This window comes from Vipera ursinii (genome assembly GCF_947247035.1).
Source record: "Vipera ursinii genome assembly, chromosome: Z".
In the NCBI taxonomy this organism is placed as follows: Eukaryota; Metazoa; Chordata; class Lepidosauria; order Squamata; family Viperidae; genus Vipera; species Vipera ursinii.
The window spans coordinates 45,053,206-45,071,688 of NC_139517.1; the positions used below are offsets into that span (position 1 = coordinate 45,053,206).

Here is an 18,483-nt window from a genome sequence, read left to right on the forward strand (position 1 = left end):
GAGCCATTTCTATCAATAAAGTTCTTAGCAGAAAACAATGGTCAATTCATTCTCACTGAATAAAAAAAATCCTTGCAAATAACTGATAGAGGATAGAAAACTAAGAAGTATTTTCAAACTAGTTGCAGACAGTAATTTTATTAACCCATCTTTGTAGTAATCTTGTTAGACTCTATATCTTAACATTGAAATGTATTAATAATATTGAAGAGGGGGAGCTTTGGAAGTGCCTAAATATAATGATTAAGTATCTGTATTTATATTGTTGTATTGTTCAAGAAGAATTTTGCATAAATGTCATATTCCATTTAAAAATTAAATTTATAATGATTAAATACCAAATCTCATTGTATAAACATACTATAAGGTTATGGAAGAAATTAAAAAATAATGCCCATTTTATGTATACTTAAAATTACACAACTAGAAAAGTAATGCTTATTAATATTTTAATGTATGAAGAAAACATCCAGACTGCTGTATATGAAGATACATCTGTCACATTAAAGTTGAGCCTCTATACTGACATATTGGAAAAATTTACCTTCTGCTTAGCCATTTCTGTTATGTAAACAATTGTACATTTATCTGCCATTCTAAAATGTCAGGATCAGGTTTACATAATTTTGCTAAATTTCTTGTATGCCCAGAAGCAGCTTACATTACTAAAAACCAACCAGCCAAAGAACAGCTTCAATAAAAAGTTATGTCCAAAATTAATAATAATCAAGGGTGAAAGAAAATGAAACTAAGAGAGGCTAAGATGAACCACGTAGTGGAAGGCAATGAGCAGTCATAATGTTCACAGAAAAGTGTCAGTATGTTCTTCTGAAAAGCCTACACACTTCAGTCCAATACAATCGAAGAATAATCTGAAAGCTGAGGAGAACTGCTTTTTCCATGTCTAGTTTCCTCTAAGCCAAAAAGAAATCTTCAGGCTATCAAAAGTGATCTGCATTCAACCAAGCTGGTTCATATGCACACTGCTCATATGTGGTGCCCATGTTCCTGTCCAAACCTGGAGAGAAGAGTAGATGTTTTAAGCTATGCAGAGCTTTGTCTCATATTAATTCATTCATTCACACACACACACACACACACACACACACACACACACACGTTTAATTCCCATTTGACATATGTAAAATATTATCTCAATTGGTTACTCTTTAAAGTAAAATATAAACATATGGAACATTCTTAGCTCTTCTGATCCATTTCAAGAATCATGTGCATACTACTTGTATCTCATTGTGTGAAATGTTGCTATCACTTTTATCTGTTCAACACATTATTCACTATCAATAAGAAATTAACATTTGGGCTATAGTTACTAGATCTCCAAAATCAGGAAGTATTAAATATTAAAATGACAGGGTTTTATGCTCTCAGAGTATCCTATTCCTTTCTCACCTAAATATCCATTCTTCTATGAGCTTTTTATGTACTTACACAAAATGGCCTGATGAAACTCTGCATTATTAGCTCAAACTAAACTGCCTCAATTTTTTAGATTGTTGGTACAATTATATAAATATTATTTGGACAATTTAAGTGCCACATACAAATGTCATCCACAATCTGTCATTGGAATACTATTAACTGTAGGAATTAAAAAAACTAAAAGTAATGCTAATACAGCATTAAAGACAAAGAGAATGATAAAACTTCCCTTTTTTCCAATACTGAAAGGGGATATATGTCCATAAATACTTAGTTCAAATACCCTTGACACTTACTGTTTGGGGGCCATTAGTTTCTGCAGAATTTGAAACCATCTTTATCAATGAATTCCAAGTTGGGTCACCAGCATGAGGCCCATTAAATATGGGCCCACCAGTACCATCTGCAATGGGTGCAACAGGAGGAATCATTGCATTCCCGTATACTGAAAAAGGCATGCCCTGTCAAGAACAGAATAATGCATTATTTTATTCATATATCTTCACAAAACTATTGTATTCCTGGTTCTAGATACATGCATATTTTAAGAGAAGTTTGTATTATAAATTATCTTCAATCTAATGTTCTTAATTTATATTACATGTGCTAAAAACATGAGAATTCCTAAGAACGTCTCCCAATTTTGCATCTGAGGCAGTATACAAAACTGTAAAAATAGATATATCCATATATGAGAATGTTTTATAAAATTACTTATTGATATATGTAAGAGGACCAAAATCTAACTCCATAAATAAAGAAGACAAAATATCTAAGAAATATTTAAATAACAAAGTAATTGATATATACTAATTTCTTAGCTATTTAGGATTTTTCTAGACACAATAGGAAACTCAAAAACATCAAGTGAAACTTAAAATTAGTTTATGTTTAAATAGGAAAAACCATTTAAAAAATAAAAACCTGGCCAATCATCTAAATGCTAGGTTACCCCAACTTTAGAGAAGTCCATGTATCCTGCAGGAACATGCTGATGGAATGTACCAGAAGGAGTTACAATTCCTGTGCTGTCTCTCTCCATTGCTTGATGTTGTGAGAATACTCCTGGATCAGACATTGGCCTGTGAATCATATGGTTTCCCATTCCACTTTGACACCAATCTACTTTATCTAGGAAGAAAAAAAGTATAACTATTAATATATTCTTATTTACCTTACTACTAGTATTATCTATGCCGTGATCTAAAAAACTAAAGTAAAAGGCAACTCTGTTCATTTAGTTGCAAACAATATGTCACAGTAAGGTTTAAAAGTTAACCTTTTATAGCAGGATATAATTAAACAACCATGAGAGGGACCACTGTCAACTATCGCTACCTTCTCCATCTCAGATACACCAACAACAGCCAAGTTTCCTACACCTGACTCCATCCCTCTGGGTCCTTCACCTGTGGTAAGCCTAGAAAAAGAGGTGCTAGGTTTAATTCACAGACAAAAATCTAGAACAGCACCAGCACCAGACAGGGTAATTCTTCTTTCTTGAAAGTTTGTGCTGATCAACTGGCCCTCATCTACAACTGCATTAAAATCACTGGAGATGTGTTATGTCCTTTCTTGCTTCAAACACTCTATTATCATCCCAGTGCCAAAGAAGCCCTCCATCAAGGAATGACTATAAACCGATTGCTTTGATATCTGTAGTTATGAAAACCTTTGAAAGGTTAGTGCTGGCCCACCTGAAAAGCATTACAGATCCATTGCTAGACCCTTTGCAATTTGCCTACCGCACAAATAGATTGGTAGATGATGCTATCAGTATGGCACTGCACCAAATCTTACAATATCTTTATATACATATTATTGGTTTTTAAAGTAACAATCTTTGGTGCTTGGTAAACAATGTGTTGTCTGGGTTCATATATTTAACAATGATTAATAGTAATTAATTTCTATAATTCCATAGTTAACACGTTAGATAGCAATACACTTTCTTGATCCTCTCTTCATCCAGTAATATTCTCATTTTACCAGCATTAAGCAAATACAGTTCTTGGTACTATTGATACATACAAAATTAGATATAGATGTTTTTCTAGTGTACAAATAACAACAATATCAGTATATATCATCTTTTCTAACCAGCTTATGTTTCAGTTGTATTTGCAATTAAAGTCTTGTTATTGAATCAATGAAGATTCTGTTTTTCAAGCTCTTATTTAAATTTAGTTTCCCATCAGTATTCAAAATATTCTTGTCAGTTATGATTTTCCCAATGTAAGTGTAAGTGCCCAGACATTTCATTTGCGTAAGCCATCCCAATATTTTTACATTTTCTATATCATAAAAAAGTGCTATTCTAATTATAAATCATATTCCTCTTACTATAAAATCCATTTATATCCAAAAGGTATCTATTCTTTTAACCATATTCAAACAAATGTTTGGTCATGGAAAACCCCATCTGGTAGGTCAAATCATCTGTTAAGTCTAACTCTAGCCTTCTTCCTTTGCCAAGCCACTTTCCAAGTCAGTGAATTCAAATCACCAAGGAATTTTTTCTGTATTTTTATGGATATTGTTTGGAATGGGAGAGACAATTTAGGTCAGGGGTGTCAAACTCAATTTCATTGAGGGCCGCATCAGCATTGCAGTTGCCCTCAGGGGGCCGGGTGGGCGTGGCCTACTGGGTGGGCGTGGCTAGAGTGCGTATGGCCTACTGGGTGGGCGTGGCCAGTTCTACATTGTTGGCATCAAGGGTGCCTATGGGGGCCTGGGCAGGAGTGGGACAGATCTGAGGGTCTCTGGGCCAGGGCCAAGGCAGTGGGGGCCGTTCCCTCCCTGTTTCCAGGATGGCTTCGGGGGCTGCATGAAAGCACTTCGCGGGCCGGATCTGGCCCCCGGGCCTTGTGTTTGACATGTCTGATTTAGGTGGAGCATTTTTGTGGGGGAATTTCACCCATTTGTATTCATTAAACCACTCCCACTTTCCTTCTCCCTCAAATTCTCTCTTCATTTTTTCTCTCCCAAACTATAGTGATTCTCCTGACAACTCTATAATCCATTTTATCAGATCTTCTTTCTTCTCCTCAGGTATATTTTGAAATCCTGAAAGATAAGGCCTTTTCCATTTCTGGTATTTTCTTTGCCTGTGCCAAAGTATAATTCTCTTCATGTGTAGCCTCCAACTTTTGGTAATTTTCCTCTGGTTTATGTTCTGTTTTCTGACTTGTTTGTTCATTCTTTGTCTTCATTTTCTGAGTTTTTTAATTGTAAGCTTAGATTAAGGATTTGCTCATTTATGTTGTTTAGATTGTTTTTATTCTCATCATGTTTTTTGTGTCTTCTTTATGTGAAAGAATTGTATTTTGAATTGATTGCAACATAGCATGCATTTCCTCCTGGAAGGAGTTTGCCTTGTCTTGAGGTGTCACTCCTGCAGATCCCTAAATATACCTGCCTGGGGACTTCGGATGAGAATGGTTTTCTACCGCCTGAGTGATCATGTCTGGCATGTCAAAAAGTTGCAAAAGGTGATCACATGACCCTGGGACACTGTGACCATCATAAGTATGAATCAGTTGCCAAGTATCCGACTGTAAATCACGTGGCTGCTGCAACAGTCATAAGTGTAAAAATGATCATAAGTCACTTTTTTGGTGCTGTTGTAACTTCGAATAGTCACTAAGCGAATTGTTGTAAGTCGAGGACTACCTGTACTTTATCACTTTTTTTCTTTTTTTTTTGTCAAGTTTTTAACATCTTGCTAGGCGACTGGTGGTATTCTTGATATTGCCATATCCTAAAAGTGGTACAATGGTTGAAAAGGTTGAAAAGCCCTGTTCTAACAAATAAGAAGCAGCAGGTGAAGCTAGGGAAAATAATACAGAATAACCATTCAATTAGCACAGGAGCCCCCCCCCCAAAAAGACTGCATCTTGAAGGATATCTCTGTTAAAGTACTGAAGTTTGTCACTGGTCTCATTTGAAATGGTGATGAGTCTGCATACAGATAGGAGGTAGAATAATTGGCCCTATAGTGTAGCCAGAACAATCTGAAGCTCTTAAAACTGTAGAGATGATAGCAGATTTTAGGAGCTCTCCTATTCTACCAGTTCTTACAATATTAGGCAACATAGTATCAACAGTAGAGACCTTCAATTTTCTGGGTTCTATAATCTACCAGGACTTGAAATGGACACCTAACATTAGAATCATCATTAAAAGGCACAACAAAGAATATTCTTGTGTCACTTCAGAAAGCTAAGATTGCCCAAGAATCTGCTGATACAGTTCTACAGAGGAATTATTAAGTCTGTCATTTGTACCTCAATAACTGTCTGGTCTGACACAGCAACCAAACAAGACAGGTACAGACTTCAATGGATGGTTAGGACTGCAGAAAAACAATTGCAACCTACCTGCTTTCCAGTAAGGACCTACATACTGCGCATGAACCAGAAAGAGGGCTAGAAACCAGAAAATATCTACAGACCCTCACATCCTGGACATAAACTGTTTCAAATTCTCTCCTCAGAATGCCATTATAGGACATTGAATGCCAAAACCAGACAGAAAGACATGCCATCACTCTGCTAAACACTTAACTCCCACAGCATTCTTTTATGCCTAAAATATTAGTAGATATAAGTAGTAAGCTGTATTGTTATTATCCTTATCATCTTCTCATTTTTCTCACCTTCTCATCTTTCCTACTACCTTCTCCCTTTCATAACTTATTATTTATCATTTATTGTATCTTATCTTATCATTTGATTATGATTTCTGATCTATGACATCACTTTGTTGTTAGTACGTACACTGAAAGCTTATGCATTAAGAGACAAATTCCTTGTGTGTCCAATCACACTTGGCCAATAAAGAATTCTGTTCTATTCTAATAAACCTGTAATGGCATTAATCAGGTATTTAATATGGAGAAACCAGAAAATTAGCACTAGTATTTCTGAGAGAGGCATCTATTTTAACATTTAAGTTATTCATTTCTACATTTTGTTTTGACAATATATTACTGGAAGATGTGCAGAGGGCAATACATACCACCTTGATTTCCTCCTAGTCCTTCAAAAGACCATATGCCACTATGACCAACTGGAGCAGTTAAGTTACTCCCTAAAACAGCAGGCGTAGATGTTCCTGTTTGCCTAATACGTGCAGAACGCTCAGTTCCAATTGGAACAGGAACTTTCCTGTCTTGAGACACACTGCTGGGCTTTTCTGACCCAATGGAAACAGCTGAAGGGGTTGGAGATGGTGCTCTCACTCCAGCAGTCATTGGTTGAGCAGATGGCTCTACAAGCAAATACATAGGAAGAGTGAATTTGCTGTGAATATTTTAAGACAACACCCTTTCTTCTCAATACTTGTTTTTATCCCGGACTCAAAGAATAACATGACTTAAACATTAAATAACAGTTGCAAACAGATAAAATTCTGATACCAGAGGCTTGATATAATTCTGAAGTAACAGCTTGTAACTTTTTATAATGTATGCCGTAGGGCAAATATAAAAAGAAGTAATCACTGGAGAGACTTGTGTCACTAGAGCAGTTTTTCAAACTCTGCAATCATGATTCTAGAACTCAGCTTATCCGAATAAAATGACTTAAAATATTTCTTGGATTGTTACTAAAACTGAACTGCAGCTAATATCCTAATAGAGTATTCTACTCCTCTCTAAGTTAAGGAACTTGATTATGCTATTAAAGAAGGCAACAAAACCCTCACCATTTGATGCAGAGGAACATGGAGGCAATAAGTTGAGTGGAGAAAAATGCTGTCTATTAAAATTAGCAGCTGTTGGTGCTCCACCAAGAGCAGTTCCTGATGCGTATACTTGGCCACTTGAAAGATTTGAGGCAAAGTTACCCAAATGTGCAGAAGGAGGTGTAACAGAACCATAAGATGAATCCAAACCAACAATACCTGTAAAATTATGTGCAAAACATCACTTGCTAAGAAGAACAATGGTGCATGAATGCTGATATTGGCAAAAACGTAATTTGTGTATACAATAATGTTAATAATACTAATATTCTGCGTTATGATTTTTTTTGCTTTGATATATACCAAATCAGTTTATCCACTTATATCAAGAAGATAACCACATAATCTTTCTACTTACATATTAAAATATGTCACTAATCAATAAAACAATCAGATTTCACTTTCTAAAACGTCTAAGCAAACATACCTTTGCTTTGCAAATGGTGAATCATGGAACAGAACAGTGTTAATTTAGTTGTTAAAGAGTGTCAAAATGTTCATGGCTGACCTTAATGTATTCTCTACTCTTACTCCCTTGAAGCTAACCACTTATGTAGAGTCATACATAAGTTCATTTATGATAATTTCGTCAACAAGAGTTATTGAAATGAATAATCAAGTTCTATTATGATCTCAAAAACTTCCATCCCATCAATCTCACTTTGATTTAACTACAGAACAAGTTCCCTTTTTTGATAGAGCTCTTTTTGGCAGATGGGTGACTATACAAATTTGCCAAACAAACAGACAAACACATACGCATAAAATTTGGTGAAACTACACAATGAACAAATAAACTGCAGGCTTCCAGCTTCCATCCAGAACAGACCATTACATCTATCATATATAACCAGGCTTTACAATATAATCATGTATCTTCTGACCCATTATACAGAGATACTCAGCTAATGGAATTAAACCAGACATCAGGAGATAGAACTACCCTCCTTACAAGATCAACAGACTAATTAATACAACCAGATCAATTCTGAGGGTGGAACAACTAAAAGCAGACTATCAAGACAGAACAACAGACTACTATTGGCTGCCACTTATAGCTCACAGCTTACCATAATGTGCAATTGCACACCATCTTCTCAAGCACCATCAGCTTTGCGAGGTAATCCAGACAAGAAGCATGCTCAGAAGTACTAGCTCTACCTTTACAGAATCTTGTATTAACAGAATCTTGCAAATCTGAAAGTACATCTCTCTCCTGTTGCCTTTATAGTCCACAAAATTAAAGTGGGTCCCTTCTGAGTTTGTCACACCCCCATTTGTTTTGAGGGTTCAGCTGCCACTTCTCTGACCACTGTTTAGTCTATGGCTTTTCTCCAGTCTCCCAAAGTCATTGCCATATACTATTCGGCACCATGTTGCATATCCATCTCGAATACAGACAACCACCCAAACTGAAATGATAATAATAAACAAGAAACAGCAGGAGAATGATGTAACATGGGACCTAGATTCTGCATCAAACTAAGGTATCTGCTTTGCCCCTAAAATTATACCAACACATTCCAGATCCAACAACTACATACACAAGATAAGAGGCTCCTAATCTTAAAAAAATACCTTTAATTAAAGATAATAAATACTCAATAGTGGAGGAACCATAAACCTCTAGTTTTCAGTTTTGTTAACCAAAGGTTGAGTTATAAACCTCAGTATCATTCATATAATGATGATGCCTACTCCTATACTAGAAGATGACTTCACTCAACAGCCTCATATAGATGTTAAACAGAATGAGTGGCAATCCATCAACCAGGCGCTTCAGGCTCGACCTCTTCACCTGACATGGTGAAAGGAGAACTACTGCAGCACAGTCTATCATTTTCAATTCCATAGTTGGTTGAGAAAGTTAAAGATGATGGTATCAAAGGCTGCTGAGAAATCAAGAACCAGGATGGCTCTACTACTGCCATACTGGCTCTGCCCAAATAATCAGCGCAATCAATGCCATCTCTGTACCACACCCTAGCCTGAAACTGGTTTAAATGGGTCCAGATCATCTGCTTTTTTTTGAGGTCATTGGAAGCTGCAACTGTGCCACCTTCTCAGTTGCTTTTCTTAAAAATGGAAGTTGGAGACGTAGGTGTAAATTGTCCAGAACTGCTGGGATTGGTAATGGTTTCTTGAGGTGATGGTGCACTATTGCCCCCTTTAAAGCAAACGGAACCACTTCCTCCCTCAAGGATGATTTCACTGCCAACTAGAAAGGATACAAATCTAACAAACTAGTATCTAGATTAACAGCAACCCTGTGAACTTCCTTAATAGTCAAAGGATCAAACCCTTTCCAGTTAATAGGACAGGACAAGACCGTGCCTCAATCAACTTAAATGCACATGCACAGTTCAAATCTAATTCAGTATGAATTAGTGATTTTATTTATAGGGTATCTAGTACATTCCTAAAATAGACTTGTAGATGTTCACATGGGCTTTTCCTCTCCAGCAATTGTCACTTTAAACAGAGCTACTAGTTAGGTTCGCCTAGTGCGCCAGTTGCACCACTTTTTGGACTGAGATGCCCTATGCACGATTACCCACGCCTTTGTCACTTCTCACCTGGATTACTGCAATGCTCTTTATATGGGGCTGCCCTTGAAGAGCACCCGGAGGCTTCAACTGGTGCAAAATGCGGCCACACGGGTGCTTATGGGAGTATCTCGGTACTCCCATGTTACACCACTCCTGTGCAAGCTGCATTGGCTTCCAGTTACCCTCCGAGTGCGATTCAAGGTGCTGGTAATAACCTTTAAAGCCCTACATGGCTTAGGTCCGGGGTACTTGCGAGACCACCTGCTGCCATTATCAACCTCCCATCACCCGGTTTGCTCCCACAGAGTCGGCCTCCACAGGGTGCTGTCGGCCAGGCAATGCTGGATGGCGACCCCCAGGGGGAGAGCCTTCTCTGTGGGCGCGCCGACCCTCTGGAATGAACTACCACGAGAGCTGTGGACGACCCCTGACCTTCGGTCCTTCCGCTGTGACCTGAAGACCTGGTTGTTCCAACAAGCGGGCCTGGACTGACTACGGTTTTTAATTAGGCTCTTTACTGGGTTAAATTGTCTTGTATTTATTGCATCTATTGTTTAATTCTTTTTTAAATTTTTTACTTTATGTTTTTTTAATTTTTATGGTTGTGAGCCGCCCTGAGTCCTCAGGGAGAAGGGCGGCATATAAATTTAATAAAATAAAGTCAAAATCAAATCAAATCAGTTATCTGGAGATGCAATAAGAGCAGAAGTGTAGTTATTTCTACCAATCTTATCGCCACAATGTAATCTTTAATGTTAGCTGACAAATGGGAATAGTCAGAAACACTCTTCATTTTTTTGCCCCAATGGCTGTCTTATCATCTGTTCTGTTATTTCATTTCCCAGAACTCCTTGGAAAACCAGGGTGACCCCTGAGATCAATACATAGGAAAAACCACAAAGAATCAACCACATATAAGATCCTTGATAGGTAGAGCTAATGTTTCAGTCAAATGGCCTACTAAATCCCGAGGAAAAACCTCAGGTTCCCTCTGAATCCATCAGGGTCATTAGTTCTCTGGGATGGACTGACCTATTGGTTCAAACAAGATCAATCTATATTATCAATAATGCTTTGCCAATATCACTAAGGTTTTTCCCCCCTCAAATTCACTGTACAGTTGTGAGATCTCACAATGTTTCAAACTGTATTTTTCACAAATATAATTATAATTATTATATCTTTTACTGATTTTCCCTATATTTGAAGTAATAGCACATTTACAAATTGAAATTTATTAAATACATAAGCTTTAGATAAAAAGATTTACAATATTATTCATGTATTTTGGCTGTTAAAAACAGCATGACTGTTGGGTGAAATCTTTCTGGGGAAGTAAAGATATTCAAGAAATATAACTTAGTGATAAATAATAATTCACTTTTTTAAGATTAGCAGATTTTAAGATGAGTAAACAGATAAAACCCTTTTGCAGTTATATTTATCTCATGCTCCATTTTATAGCTAAACCTTCTAAAAATGAGTTTGCTTATTTGCATGCACAGCTAGAATATGATCCCATTATTCAGCAGAAAGATAAGATTTTACACCAATCAGTCTGCAGTCCAATAATAAAAACATTAGAGTAATACTGCACATACGAAATGAGGAAAGAGGTGGATCTCATATTTACCTGAGGGACTTGGAGCTGATCTCTGCAGTGGAGGTCTAAAACCTGGGGCTTTGGAAGTATCTAACTGATGTAATGGATCTGAATTTGACAGAAATGAAGACTTTCCAGACAAAATAGATTCTGGCATTGTCTGAGATGACAAGACAGAACCACCCCAGAATGCATGAGCTGAGGGAGGGTTATTCTCAAATAGTGTGCTAAATGGTCCAAATGGTAAAGCAGCACTGAAATTAGCAGCCATGGATTTATTTGTGGGAAGGACTGAATTTTGAGAAACACTCTGAGTAGTTAAGGAAGGAACTTGCACTGAAGAAGGAACACTGTGGGGTCTTTTTATGTGGCTGATATTAAGGACTGGAACTGTAGAATTCTGAAGAGGAGCTGAATTCTTGTGTACAGGATTGGTTCTATGAGAAGGTAGCCTAATAGAGGCATTTTCTATTTTAGTTGGAGCAGAAGACTGAATTGATCCTACTGATGCCTGAGGCAAAAGATAGTTTGCTGGAGAGTTCACTGAAGCATTAGCAGGAGTAACTATTGGGGCAGAAGAACTCACTGCAGTTAAATTTGGAGGTACAACCATACGAGGATCTTGTATTGGAACCTGAGGCTGTAAAGGTGGTCTTGTTTCTTGAGAAAGGGGCCCAAGAGACTGTGGCTGACTCAGATGCTCTGAAGGAATGCCAACAGAACTATTATTTGACTGCCTATTATTGGCCAAATTTACCATTTCCACAGCTGGTGAACTACCTACTTCCTGGTCAGATGATAACACCCTTTTGCTTGGAGAATTTCTTGTACATTCTGAAGGACTATTTCTAGAAATCTTTGCTGACTGGGCTGGTGGTGAAGGGGAGGAAGTGGATGAAACTGGGTATTGCTCTTTGGCTGTAGGAAAAGGATATATGGCATTTGTTGGTATTGTGCTGTTGTTGCTTGCTGTGGTTGAAACTGTTGTGGTAGTGCTGGATGGTTTCACCACAGTGACAAATAGTTGCTTTCTCACTGAGGGAGAACTGGGGGTGCCATTTGCAGAAGAAACAGAAACAGGCACGGTAGACACCGCTGAGCTTGTGGTAGCTGTTGAACAAGAAGTAGTCAAGGAACCCACAGAATTCACTTGACAACCACTGCTGTTTTGATTGTTATGGCGAGGCACGGTGTGAGACTTAGGTGAGTTAATTGCTCTTGCAGGGCTCAGAGGTCTAACAGGGAAAGGACCCCAAGTGGACTGAGCTGGTGGGAAAGTTCCTCCAAAATGGGTCATGGGCAACCTTGGTGGGCGAATCTGTTGGAATGTCTGAGCAGCAAGCAGTGCATGTGCAAATTGGGGAGGAGGATAGGCTAATGGTAGAGAAACTGGAAATCCAGGTCTAACATTGTTCATGGGATTCTTCACTGATTTATGGGTACATGCTGATGAAATTGCAGGCACAGAGACTGCTGTAGCAATCTGAGATGATGACGATGATACTGCTACAGTGGTGACTTTGTTCCCAGCTACAGAATTCTGAACTGTTGTAGTGGTGGCATGTGATGATGCTCCTGTTTTGGGATAGGCCGCAGAATTTTTTAAACGATTCTTTGGAATGAGCTCATCAATTTCTTTATCTGGATCTTTAATCAGAGCATTTATAAGTTGTGTTGCTTGTCGTGTTGATTCTGTGCCTCCCCTGTAACAGATGCATGAGGAGATTTTTTTTAAAAAAATAAGATATTTAAGGAAATGAAATTTAATTATTTATGGCAACGTTTATGTTATGATTTCCCCCTCTAATTGTGAACTCAAAGAATGCAACCAGGTTTGAATAAATAAAAAAAATCATTTACAAATAAAATTATGCTCAGATAAATCCTAGATACACTGAAGTGCAATACAGAAAAAAGTGCTCAATCTCAGAAAAACGCAGGGAAAAATAAAAAGCCAAAATTAAGGAAAAACTTAAATGAGGGAATGAAATGTGCTCCCTGAATCTCTCATATCTTACAGGAAAGCACAGCTATCTATCTAACTAAAAATTCTTGGCAGGAGGTTTCCAATAAGAAGATAAGAATGCACTGTAATATTTTTGGCTGAAATCTGTCCCTTAACAAGGGCCCATCTGAGGCATTTAATAACTAAGTACAGAAATAAGACCAAGTACATTATTAGAAATGAAATAAGTAGTGCCTGGATTTACCTTATTGTTATGATTCTGTCTCCTGTTTTATCTTTCTGTTTATCAATATCTATGTGTGCTCCTGTAAATTCTCTGATAGCATTGATGTTACAACCACCTCTTCCAATTACTCTGGAAATAACAGTCGATGGAACAGAAACCTTCTTTGATCTAAGAAAAAATGAACAGGAAAATCAAAAATAACAGCAAACTTAAGGTACTATAAAGCAGGATTATGTTTTGTTTTTCCAAAAACTGTACACTCTGACATGAAAGCTATGCCATAAAATTACTGATGTTTTAAATCAAAGATGATTACTCAGAAAGTTGGAAAGGCATTTTTACACTAAGAAATTTCTTGTCAGCTCCTAAATGCAAAGATATACCATTCTACTCCCTTAATACTAAGAATCTGTTTAATGAGAAATTACTTGAATAGCTATTCACTATTTCCTCAGCAACATTGTGCTAAATGCAGAAAAAGAATAAGGAACACCCAAAAAATTAAAGGCATGATATAAGAAACGCAAACTGAAACAGAGCAAAAAGTAATTTATTTAACCCTAACTCTTTGCATTCATGTTTCTCCTAACACCCAAATTCTCATTTCCATATAACAGTGCTCCTATATGAAATTATTTTTCTGCTTTCAACAATCATTTCTTGCAATATGTCATACATAACTTACCACTGTATCATCTACCAGCTTTAAAATATGTAACAAATTGTCTAACTATTTACCCGGTTTTCTTAAATATTCTATCAAGGTACATAGGTTCATCTACATTCTACTTGCTCTAGTTTTTCACCATTTATGAATAGTTTGTAAATATTTAGTCCAATCTACAAGACAAACAGCTACTTTGCTCTTTGGTATATTAATTTTCAATTCTAGGCTCTTCATTATATCACATAATCTAACGTTCACTGCAAATCATTTAGGTCATCAGCTAAGGTTAAGGTTACCAGACTGCTCACTTTGGGGGTATTTAATCAATGTCACAAGTGTAATCAAAGGTCAATTTTATTCTAGGCCTTGTCATGTTATTTTATGCAATTTAGGATCTTTCATTAAGAGGCAACCTTGCAAGCCAATATACTATTACAAGCATGAGGACCCAGATTGTTGGGGGCAATAAGCTGACTTTGTAATAATGCTGCTTGGGGTGTGTGTGTAAAAGCCCTAATAAGCAGGCATATACATAGAATGAAGGCTACTGCTAAGCTTGTAAGCCGCCCTGAGTCTTCGGAGAAGGGCGGGATATAAATGGAATTAAAATAAATAAATAATAAAATCTCATCAACTAGGAAGTATATGCAGGGCATGTCATATATTCAGGAAGTTTATTACATATTGATAAAATCTATATGCCATTTTTCATCATTAAAACAATACAAAAGTGTTAACAAACTTCAAATTAAATGAAGTAGTAAATTATTTTATTAGATATTTTAGATATGAAAGTGATGTAATCTGAAAGAGAAAGTGTTATCACAGAACAGATATATGTGGATATATTTTACAGCAATCCTTTTGAGAAACTGTTAAAATTAGGAATGTAACTATTATATACTCACTAATTTGATTGGCAGGATTAAGCAAGGTTAAAATATATTTTCCAAAGCAGACAGGAAGAAAAATGGAAATTTGCTATAATATAAAATTTAGCTTGCCTTCTTACAACTTCTTTCCATCCTTCTTCTCTCTTCTGACCACGTTTAGGACTAGCTAAGCTGATTTTTCCATTAGGAGAAGAAAGAGGTGATGGACAAGACTTTGTGCAAGTAGATAAGGAATTAGCAGGTGCTTCCCCAATAACCTCTGATAACCTTTCAAGTAAAATGGGAGTAAGACACAGGAGAGGAAGAAATACCTGTGTTAACATAATCTCTACAATATAAATATTAAAACAAATAATACAAGAGAATAAAATATTCTACTGATAACCTACTGATATCCAGAGGTCTGCTCTAATTATGTTGGGATCCAACCCTTTAAATCTATGACATATTAAAATGACTGATTTTCAGTTACAAAACACATATTTATTTAACAGCAGTTAAAGCATATGATACTTAATCATTTGTATACCTCAAATATGTAGAAAAATACAACAAATGAATATTACGGCTATGCCAAAGCAAACTGCATCACATGATAGAAACCTTTAGTTTTTCTGTTTAATGCTTCTTACAAATTGAAATATGCTTTGCACTCAAGAATCAAAACAAACCCAATAATTTCCATTTAATGAGATGCACAATTTATATACCACTAAGCCTCTCGTTGTGTTTATCCCAAAATCAATGGGAAAGGCAGGAGTTGGAAGTCATTCCTCCTCCCACTGCTTATTTGCCACCTATGGTCATATCTATTTAGATAACCAAACACTTACTATCAAAATTCAGTGGCCACTATAATTATTTTTCCAGTTACGACATATTCTTTTATATATTCTAAATAGTGTTCATTCTGATCACGTCACACTACACTACCTTTCTCTCAAAGATAGTCCAACAGGTCACACTGTCTAGTCTACTTTTAGAATTAAGCTACTGTTAGAAAATATTCTCCAAGACAGAAGGTTCCTCTCAGAAATCCTGAAATGGATACGTGTATGAAATAAAAGCTAGAATCCAAATATTGCTTTAACCTACTTGTAACCTGGCCTCTAATTATTACGATAATTTTTATTTCTATGTGCACAAAGGGGGCTTTTCTGAAATAGAACTTTGAGCACTTTGTAATGCTTTTTATATCTTTAATTATGTTTCTTCTACATTAACTGACCATTTGTTCAAGGAAGATCAATTCCCTAACTATCCCTCCTTTGTTAGTGAACGCACTAAGACAGTCTCTTTGTGAGCTGTTTGAACCTCTCTCACAGATATCCTAATAGCTTGTCTGAAACCTCACTGAAGGTTGAAATGTCATCTGGCTCTTGTTTGCCAAGTTTCTTCTTTCTAGGATTCTGAGAATTCACTTACACTACCTTTAAATAGTTTATTTGGCAGAAAGGCAGCAGAAACATTTTAATAAACACTGCACATTATTAATTAATAAAGGAGCAGAAGGAAAAGAAAATACAAGCCAACAAAAAAAATCAGAGTGGTTAGAGCACTATTAAGATTTATCCGTTGTTTTGGCAATAAAACCCGCAGAACCTTACTTGAGTGGAGATTTGCTAGACATTGGTTTTCGCTCTTCTTTTGAGAATGTAACAAGCACTGCTGGCTGCTTCTTGCTGTTCTGATCTTTATTGACTGCTGTGGGTGAATTGCTATCACTTTTGTGGCTGTTATTACTATTGCTGCTTTCATCACTACAGCTGGAAATCCTCATGTTGTCACTGTCACCACTTTCGCTTGTACTGCTGCTTTTCGATTCACCATTTATTTTCTCTGGTTGAGAATATGAGATTGGAAGCTGATCATCAAATATTATCTGAACCGTATCTTGGCTGATTTTACTTTTTCTGCTTTTTCTCTTAGAGTTGCTTGTAGTTACATTATTACTTCTTTTCCCATGGGAACCTGCCAAAGCTGTCCATGTTGCAGATATACCTATAGTGGTGGTTGTGGTAGCACTGGGGGGTTCTGTTGGGACTCCTGGGTCTTCTAATTGACAAACAAAAGAACATGATTGAAGCCCAAGCATTCCTGACGTATTTAAGATAGTATTTGATCCACATATTTCTATGCAAATCATTTTATGGAGATCTTAGATCCATTATAATGTCATGATTCCTAATACCTATTTATTAATAAATAGGTTGATGTGTGAACATATAAATAAGAGTTCCACCTCTAAAAGCTGAGGATTTGATCACAAATCTAATTTACAAATTTCAGAGAAAAGAACAACTGAATTTAGAGAGGTAATGGACAAGCTTCCTTCATAGTATTTTACAAAAAGTCCTATTTAACAAACAAAAACAAAAGTCCATGAGAATTTTAAAAATGTATTTAAATTATCAATCAAATTTTTAGATATCATTAATGTTAATCTCAAGGACAATTCCAAAAATTGAATACCAGTTCTTTGCAAAAATCACTTTGATCTTTTCAACTGATTAAAAATGGAAACATATACAGATTTATAATTTATAAACACAAACTTAAAAGTAACAGAGTAAGAATATACGTTTACATAAAATTTCTATTAATTTATAGTATGGAATTTGCTTTAATTGAATAGTTTTATTAATTAATAATATTGATGTAATTTAATGAAGATGATAGGATTTAATTATGATTTAAAATAAGCAATTTATTACTTAACTGATGCTTAAGAGTAGACGTCAAATGTTTTGAAAGGAATAAAAGACGATAACTGTAATACTATAGTTACCACCTTCTTCCTTTATACAGGCCACTAAATCCTCTTCTTCATCCTCTAAAGCAGGGGTGTCAAACTGCCAGCCCATGGGCTGGATGCGTGACGCCAAAACCGTGCCCACCCCATTGCCAGCAATGGGGGAAAAGTCACAATATGTCACAACACGTCACGAGACATTGTGAATTTGACACCCCTGCTCTAAAGCCTTTAAGCCTCAACAGCTAAAGTGCCTATAAGCACTGTAGCCTGTGAAGACTCCTGCAGATGGCATCCACTGGACTATGGCAAAAATGATGGGAAACTGACAAATCTCATAAAGTTTGCAAGATTTTGGGATAGAAAAATAAAAACCTATGGAATTTGATGAACTCCTGGCTGTTTCAAACTAACTTTATGTGGCAACCATACCAGACAACTTCAACAATAGTCTTATAATTACCCCATGAGTAGTGCTGACTGCTCTTTAGAAGGCCAGATCCTGAAGTTGAAACTCAAATACTTTGGCCACCTAATGAGAAGGAAGGACTCACTGGAGAAGAGCCTAATGCTGGGAAAGGTTGAGGGCAAGAGAAGAAGGGGACGACAAAGAATGAGGTGGCTGGATGGAGTCACTGA

At 36.5% G+C, this 18,483-nt stretch overlaps 1 protein-coding gene across 2 annotated transcripts in view; it reads right to left on the reverse strand.

Annotated features, from left to right (window-relative positions):
- Nucleotides 1–434: 434 nt before the first annotated feature.
- Nucleotides 435–18,483, reverse strand: part of ANKRD17 (ankyrin repeat domain 17) — a 146,808-nt gene continuing 128,759 nt past the window's right edge. For both annotated transcript variants that reach the window (XM_083378266.1, XM_083378265.1), the window contains exons 26-34: nt 16,700–17,147; nt 15,204–15,359; nt 13,551–13,700; nt 11,371–13,043; nt 7,150–7,347; nt 6,463–6,714; nt 2,396–2,574; nt 1,740–1,904; nt 435–1,018 (exon numbers count right to left, since the gene is read on the reverse strand). In XM_083378266.1, the coding sequence (XP_083234392.1) occupies nt 959–1,018; nt 1,740–1,904; nt 2,396–2,574; nt 6,463–6,714; nt 7,150–7,347; nt 11,371–13,043; nt 13,551–13,700; nt 15,204–15,359; nt 16,700–17,147 (3,281 nt within the window). In that variant the 3' untranslated portion in view covers nt 435–958. The remainder of the gene's footprint in view (nt 1,019–1,739; nt 1,905–2,395; nt 2,575–6,462; nt 6,715–7,149; nt 7,348–11,370; nt 13,044–13,550; nt 13,701–15,203; nt 15,360–16,699; nt 17,148–18,483) is intronic.